Source organism: Cucurbita maxima, unplaced genomic scaffold (assembly GCF_002738345.1).
Source record: "Cucurbita maxima cultivar Rimu unplaced genomic scaffold, Cmax_1.0 Cma_Scf00020, whole genome shotgun sequence".
Lineage (NCBI taxonomy): Eukaryota > Viridiplantae > Streptophyta > Magnoliopsida > Cucurbitales > Cucurbitaceae > Cucurbita > Cucurbita maxima.
This window is the reverse complement of record NW_019272036.1, coordinates 921,978-929,849: the sequence shown is the minus strand read 5'-3', so window position 1 is coordinate 929,849 and position 7,872 is coordinate 921,978. Positions and strand designations below refer to the sequence as shown.

Genomic DNA, 7,872 nt, shown 5'->3' with positions numbered 1-7,872 from the left:
TTTTTTTTTTTTTTTTTTTTTTTTTTTTTTTTTTTTTTTTTGTTACGAATCTCTACTTTTAAATGTTTGCCCAAAAATTAAATAATTATATTAATTTTTTTAAGTTAATTTATATCGATAAAATATAAATAATCTATTCAATAATTGTCAATTATTTAAATTGATTTATTATTGATTAAATAATTATAAGTTTACATAATATAACTAAAAATATAAAAAAAAAATTAAAATTTAAATTGATAGAATTATAAATTTAATATTTTTATCAATACTCCTATCTATTTTTTCAAGTGTTTCAATTACTATTTTACATCAAATATAAATAAAAAAAATTAATAGAAAATGAACAATTTAATTTATTTTTTTATAATAAATATATATTTATTTAAAAAAAAAAAAGAAATAAAACAATAAATAGTTCACCATTGCTACTCTGATTTTTGTGAAATTTAACGAATTTTGTAGAAAATAAAAATAAAAAATAGAAAATAAAAATAAAAAATAAAAAATAAAAAATAAAAATAAGAAAACGAGCCGAGGACCTATTTAAAGAGATGAAATTAGGGTTTTGGGCGCAGCCGTATCTCTCTCGATAGTTTTTCTTCCTCTGGAGCTGCTCTGAGCTTCCCAACTGGTCTAACCATGGCTGTCGGGTAACTCTTCGTCTCCATTTCTTTTGTCACCTCCTTCCCGTTTATACTCTTTGCACTGATGCAACTGTTTTTCTTCTTATATTTGCAGAAAAAACAAGAGGATTTCGAAAGGAAAGAAGGGAGGCAAGAAGAAGACGTAAGTATTCTGTCTCTTTCCTTTGAATTTTCTCATATCAGATCTAGGTGTCTAATGTCGTCAAGTTTTAGTTATTCAATTAGTCTGTAATGGTTTACAGTGCTTAATCGTTGTATATATTAACTTGGTTTCGTTCCTCCGGGGATCCTTTAGTGTCGACCCATTTGCCAAGAAGGATTGGTACGATATCAAGGCACCTTCTGTGTTCAATGTCAAGAACGTTGGGAAGACTCTCGTTACTCGCACTCAGGGTACCAAGGTAGATTCGGCACCTGAATCGCTCTCCTTCATTCATATTTTATTAAGTTTTCTCCATCTACGTTTGCCCTAGTTTGCTTTCGTTGCGTGGAAGCATTTTTCTTATTATGGAGAGGTTACTGTATTTTCTGGTATAGAAAGTGGCCCGACACTACAGGCACTTAAAAGGAGTAGGCCCCGTAATGTAGAATATACTGAAGAAAATATAAATTTATTTGCTTGAAGTGTTTGCCTAATATTCCAACCAAACAGTTTTTTCTTGCTCGACTGCGTTGATTGCGAAAATGGAATTATTTTATTCAGCTGTTATTTGGTATGGAGTGTTCGGTAATATTGAAACTACATTTACTGTGTTAAACTCTCAAAGCTCTTTAGGTATATAATTGTTGTTTTTGTGCAAGACCAGAAATTTCTGGTGATGTAGTGGTTGTTGAAGTCACTCGTTTGTAGATTAGGAGATGCATTTATTGTTCTAAAGTAAAATTTTTAGTGAAATATGTTTGTACTTGTAGATTGCTGTAGCAATTATTTGTCTTTCAGCTTTGTGCATTTTCTTCTTGTTTGTATCTTTTTAAATACTTATAATTCTTGTTCCAACAGATTGCCTCTGAGGGACTTAAACACCGTGTGTTTGAGGTATCCTTGGCTGACCTTCAGGATGATGAGGAGCATGCCTACCGTAAGATTAGATTGAGAGCCGAAGATGTTCAAGGAAGGAATGTTCTGACTAATTTCTGGGTACGATTGGTTCTTTTATATTTTTGGAATGGATATGAAAATGTTTAAATGGTACTAATTTTTTAGTTTTCTTCAGTAATGGTATTTTTTTTTCCATTTCAAGCAGACCTTATGAATTTTAGAACTCATAAAACTCCATTGTGAAACAGGGAATGAATTTTACTACTGATAAATTGAGGTCATTGGTAAGGAAGTGGCATACGTTGATTGAAGCTCATGTGGATGTTAAGACCACAGACAGCTATACTCTGAGGATGTTCTGCATTGGATTTACCAAGAGACGCCCAAACCAGGTCAAAAGGACCTGTTATGCACAATCCAGTCAGATTAGACAGGTGACTACTGACTACATGTTATCTAATGTCTTAAGAAAGTTTTACTGATGTCTGAAATTTCTATGATTAGTTTGCTGTGGAAAATGATATTGAGTTCAGAAATTATGGATGAAAAAATGCGTTGTGGATAACTATTTTTCTTAAACAAGGGCATGTATGGAAGCATTACTTGTTCTATGTGTATTATATGTGGCTGATACTTGTTCATTGTCATTGATAATATTCTTTCCAGATTCTCAAAGACTGTTTTCTTTAATAGCTAAGTTACAATAAAATCATCTACTAAGAATGGATTTTGTGTTAATCTTTACTGTGATGATAGCCTATTATTATGTTTTGTTCTACCTGACGTTTGGTACTTGGATCTAGTGGTTTTCTTTTTCCCATTACAACAAGTACTTGATTTTCTATTATTTTACACTACTCTCTTGTATCAAACATTTAGTTATAAACTAAGAGTTGTTCCTCATCACTTGAGTTGAACTCTATGCAGCTTTTGCTATGTTTCTGCTTTCTCACTTGGAATGAAAATATGTTTGTGCAATGAGCCTGGTTTTTAGGGACATGGGAATAAGATCTTCATAATCAACCAGGCAGATCTGTTACTGTTTGTTAACTATAGTTTTTTATTGCAGATTCGCCGAAAGATGAGGGAGATCATGGTAAACCAGGCAACGTCTTGTGATCTGAAAGAGTTGGTTCGTAAGTTTATTCCTGAATCAATTGGAAAAGAAATTGAGAAGGCAACATCTAGCATATACCCTCTACAAAATGTTTTCATTCGGAAGGTCAAGATCTTGAAAGCTCCCAAGTTTGATCTTGGAAAATTGATGGAGGTATATTGTTACTATTTGGCTGCTCATTAAACCTGCTGTTTTCCCTTCCTTACATTTTCACTCCTTAATTGAAAGATTCTGATTAAGTCTGCTCGTCAGCCTTATCAAATTAGTGCTCAAGTGTCACTTGAGGTCGTGAAACTTGTTGCAATAGTTTTTATCATTATGACCAATCCTTTCTTTTACTATGTCTAGGTTCATGGCGATTATTCGGAAGATGTTGGTGTGAAGGTAGATAGGCCTGCCGATGAAGTTGTCGAGGAGGCCACTGAAGTTGTTGGGGCTTGAAAATGGATTCTTGAATCAACTTTCTCATATTTACGAATGAACTGTGGCTTTTTGTTTTAGTTATAGTTGTATTATGCTTTCTGCTTAGTTGAGAATCAGAGATAATCAGCGATTTTGACTATGAAAAATACTTGCTGCTTTTAAGTTGAGTATTATTCCTTGGAACCATTTGAATATGTTCGAATAGCTTGCATTTGATCGAGTTGCCACTATTTAGTACTTTGACGTTATCAAATGGTATTATTTATAGTGAAACTTGTGTTATGAGACCTCCGAACTCGTACATATGCATGTATCAGTGGTATAGAACACAAGCCTCATTGAGTAATCTGTCGCGGATGATGAGTGACTAAATCTTGATAATCTCCTCGTGTGGAATCAGATTAAGTTGATTTTTTTGGCTCATATCCATCACTGCCCAGCAATTGCCAATCTACTTCATGGTTGATTTGTAAACAAAGTTGGAAGCATAAGAAGCAACGATCCAGGCTCTGAATCGGGAGAAAGAGAAAGAAGCTGAACAGTAAGGAATGCAGAAAGAGAGGCAAAATGGGGAAGATAACAGAGAATTCGTTTTAGACACTTTTCCTCTCAACTGCGGAACTCATCCGATCAACTGCTTCGTATTGTCCGTTACTACTCAGTGCCGAGTGCACAAACTCCCAACTCCATCACCAACTCTTTGAACACCGCCACCACCTCTGGCTTCAATCCGTTCATCACCGTCGCCGACATTCCTTTTTCGATCTGCTCTGCGTTCTGCGCGAAGCCTCGCATCCTTGCCAGCGGAAGAGGATCTTTGGATTGAGAGGCGTCGGACCATGGCTCGGCGAAAATCTGCTCGTATATGTCTTGGATTGAGTGGCCGGGGTTGGGATCGACGTAGGAAATCTACCTGCTGGATCATTCGATTGAAACCAAGTGTTTATATTTACATAAGTTTGTTTAATCAATCAATATTAATTTACACCACATTCAACCAAAAAGAGTAGGATATATATCAAACCTTTATGACATGTCATGTACTAAAAAAATACGGTTTCCAAACTTTGTTCATTGAAAAAGTCTAGTTGATCCAGAAAAAGGCTAGTTGCTCCAAATAAGTCGTAGAATCCATAACTTACTCTTTGATACAGTACATGGTAAAAACAGAGGATTCCAACACAGATGCAAACCTGTTGGCTCCACCAAAAAGACAACCAGAGATGGCCATCAAATGATATTTGTTACAGAACCCGACAACATTAGCTCTTATTTTTCCCTCTTAGAGAATCTAAACCCAAATCCTAGAGATTTAGTGAGACAGTGAGTGTAGGAGCAGTACAAGATTGGTATATATCTTCATATCCGCTCCACACTTGGAATTGAGTTCTTGCTTTTGTCTTCAAGCTTCTTCCCTTTCTAGTTTTGGGAAGGAACCCGAGTTTTGTATTTGGTGGTTTGCAATGGAACCATCCATCACTATCAGTTTCAAAATTATTGCATCTTGAAAACGCTGTAAGATCAAAGTCTGAAAGAAAGGAAAAAAAATATATATTTAGCATTTGAGAATCTAGAGTATTTAGGATATTATGTAATGCCTAACAACAAATCTTATCTTTAGATTAAATAATTACTCAACACGATAAAATATCCCGAGCTGAATCAAGTATTCCAACCATATCATTATTAATCTCAAAAAATATTGGGGGGAGGCAGGGGGATGGGTTTATACTTATGAGCCACTCGCTTTCTTCCATATTTACAAGAACCAATCTTATCTCGTTTGGAAGGATGTCAATCGCATAATCATCTATGACTGTTTCTATCTCTAGCACGACCACCACGATTCAGAGAACAACTGATATTGAGAAAAATACATACCAAAGCTTGTAAATAGAAAACAGCTCAAACGGTGTTAAGGGAAAGCGCTTTTGCTATGCCTCTGATTGTGTTTGGAGTTGTCCTGCAACACCCACCAAACAGAGAGGCTCCAGCTTCCTTCCACTTTCTTACATATGAGACAAAGTCTTCCTCTATCATTCCATCAGATTTCTGCAACAATAAAAGAAGCCACGAAATTGTCAGAGGAGAGACAGTACAAAAGAGAGAATGGCTAATCTACGGAAAGAGTGGGATAGGGAAGGGGGGAATTGGGTTTTTCTCTGTTTGTTTTCTCTTCCTTGTACGTCGATGTGAAGGAAAGAAATCGTGACTTTAAATTAACTCGCTCAAGATTAAAGTAGAAAACTCACCAACCACTGTTTGGTCTCACCATCATAAGTCTCCCCACTGTTTGGATATACCAATATAGGTTTGCAAGTGACCTGCCAATTTAGATTACCAGATTCACTTAGATTATGAACACATATCTGAGGACTGGTTTCTATGCTCTCTTTTTCATAACTAAGCTGCCTGCTAGCTTGTTCCATCAGCTCCTATGTCCATTAATCTTATCATTGGGCCTTAGCAGAAGCCTTTGTCATTAAAGGATCAACTATACATACATTTCTAGATTGCATAGTATAGAGGCAGATGCCCAAATGTTCAGTGATAAATCTTGCCATTGTCCATGAAGAGAGGTTGCATTGAATTCATTTCAACACAAAATAATTCGCAATCACCAAATGGCTTAGATGACATTTGTGGACAGTATCTTATTTTTTTTAAATTTACCCTTTAGATGATGAGAATGTTGAAGTTAAGCCAACTTTAAGGTTTCCTAATATGGAACTCTTTCAAGCTCTAAAGTCACAGAAGGATATTGTCAAAATTTACCTTCTGAATTGACAAGATTAGCCCATGAATATATCTGGGAGGAGTACAGTTGATTCCAACAGCAACAACTTGCTTTGAAGCATCCGCAATGGAGGCACAGTCAGATAATGAATCCCCACTAACCACATTGATTCCATCCTTGGAGTTGAAAGCAAACCAGGCAGGAATTTGAATGCCCTCTTCATCAAGAAGCTCAGTATATGCCTGAAAATTCCACATAGGCAGCATAAAGGAGTTAAAATCGGAACCTTGCCTATGGATTACAGATAAATGTGAACAACGACAACCAGTTTCCAACTGCAAATTCATACCTGAGCTTCCAACTTGTTCGGAATCGTCTCGAACGCGAGTAAGTCAGCACCTGCATTAGCCAAAACTTGCACTCTTCTTCTGTGAAAATCTTTCAGTGTTTCTAGAGTCACTGAATCACCATAATTCCCACTGTAAAAAGGATATAACAATTCATACAAGCATTGAAGTCCAAACTTAAATCAGTATGTTACGATTTTGCTCACTTGTATTCAGAACCGTCAGCCAAATAAGCCCCGTAGCTGCCAATCGAGGCGGCTATCAGAATCGGCCTTCCCCAACTCCCTCCACTTCCAAGAAAATCCCAAGAATCCTTAGTACACCGTTGGAGATAGATATCACGTGCTTCAAGTGCAATTTCAACACTTCTCCTTACCAAATCTTCACTCTCAGCCGTAGAAAATCCTTTAGCCTCAAAACCCTGAATTGTAGCCTGCATAGATTTCAGACCTTGAGTAACAGCGATACAAGTTGAATCAAATGAGCCAAACACAATTAGAAGCTACAGAACAGGGCGGAGAAAAGAACCTGATAAGATGCTGTGCAAATGATATTGGCCCCAGCATCAAGGTAGTCTAAATGTACCTGCCATTATTGAGCTGTAAATCAGTTGATAATCAGGAAACCTTTCTATATCATATTGCAAATTAGTCTTCTGAGATAATTCAAAATAATAAATAACAAAAATAACTTTACAACTTGTTGTCCTTAACACCACTTCAATTTTTTGTTACTTTGAAAAAAGTCCATCAAATTTTAAATTTTATTTTTTATGAACTCTTAAAAACATCTAAAAACTTGATAAATTTTAATTTTTCTTTCTAAAATTTCTATATCATTAAATAAATAACTTGTTCGAAGCAGGCGTTAAATTTAACCTAGATTAAGATAAAGATAAAGACAAGACGCCGTCAATTCTCAAGTGCTGTACTAAGAGACGACACAGAAGTCGGTAAAATGGGCAATCTAATTAGAATTCACTATTTCATTTGATCTCTCGAAAACGCTATAAACTCGAATCTTCTTGTCACGATAATGTATTGAAAATCTTATGAAATTAATTCCAAATATTATCGAGAGAGAGATAAAAATACACGGCGGATGAGGTGGGGAGAACTGATGAGACATGTAGCGCTCCAGAGAGGATCATTGAGATCGGCGCCGTGGCGCTCCAGTTCGGTCGCAAAGCCACCGTCAATGACGCTGCAGCCGCCGCACTGCTGGAGAAAATCGGCCATGAAACTGCCCATTTCGGGCAAAATCTGTGGGCTATTGCTCTGATCTGATTATAGACGAGAGAGAAGTGAGAACGGATTGTCAACTGCTGCACACACATGGCACTGGAGGGCGGTTTGTTGAATCTTTTATACATGAAGGTACATAGATGAAAATACCAAAATACCCCTGTTATTATTGAATAATTCTTTTTTTCTATTTTGTGTTATTTATTGCCGGATTAAATTAATAAAAATATCAATAAATTTTATTTTTTCACTTTTTAAATGTTTCAATAATACATTAAAAATTTTAAATAAAAATCTCTAAAATTATCCTTAAATTAA

The 7,872-nt window shown here is 35.7% G+C and overlaps 2 protein-coding genes across 2 annotated transcripts; one reads left to right on the top strand and one right to left on the bottom strand.

The window, feature by feature from the left end:
• The first annotated feature begins 548 nt into the window (after positions 1–548).
• Positions 549–3,456, top strand: LOC111494520 (40S ribosomal protein S3a-like). Its single transcript, XM_023144471.1, has 7 exons — positions 549–653; positions 742–789; positions 943–1,048; positions 1,648–1,785; positions 1,935–2,120; positions 2,756–2,956; positions 3,152–3,456. Exons 1-7 carry the CDS (start codon positions 643–645, stop codon positions 3,242–3,244), a joined length of 783 nt encoding a protein of 260 aa, XP_023000239.1. The 5' UTR covers positions 549–642; the 3' UTR covers positions 3,245–3,456.
• An 844-nt stretch (positions 3,457–4,300) lies between these two features.
• Positions 4,301–7,631, bottom strand: LOC111494830 (homocysteine S-methyltransferase 3-like). The gene is made up of 8 exons (XM_023144822.1): positions 7,405–7,631; positions 6,839–6,895; positions 6,517–6,743; positions 6,313–6,442; positions 6,002–6,205; positions 5,479–5,550; positions 5,108–5,278; positions 4,301–4,754 (listed from the first exon to the last, which is right to left on the bottom strand). Exons 1-7 carry the CDS (start codon positions 7,558–7,560, stop codon positions 5,132–5,134), a joined length of 993 nt encoding a protein of 330 aa, XP_023000590.1. The 5' UTR covers positions 7,561–7,631; the 3' UTR covers positions 4,301–4,754; positions 5,108–5,131.
• Positions 7,632–7,872: the final 241 nt, after the last annotated feature.

Excerpts from the sequence above, each read along its gene's own strand:
- LOC111494520 (XM_023144471.1), top strand. Across the intron at positions 790-942 it reads AAGGGAGGCAAGAAGAAGAC|TGTCGACCCATTTGCCAAGA; the intron begins GTAAGTATTCTG and ends GGGATCCTTTAG. Across the intron at positions 2,957-3,151 it reads ATCTTGGAAAATTGATGGAG|GTTCATGGCGATTATTCGGA; the intron begins GTATATTGTTAC and ends TACTATGTCTAG.
- LOC111494830 (XM_023144822.1), bottom strand. The coding sequence starts at position 7,560 with ATGGGCAGTTTCATGGCCGATTTTCTCCAGCAGTGCGGCGGCTGCAGC. Across the intron at positions 6,896-7,404 it reads CTCCCCACCTCATCCGCCGT|GTACATTTAGACTACCTTGA; the intron begins GTATTTTTATCT and ends CAATAATGGCAG. Across the intron at positions 6,744-6,838 it reads TTTGCACAGCATCTTATCAG|GCTACAATTCAGGGTTTTGA; the intron begins GTTCTTTTCTCC and ends AAATCTATGCAG.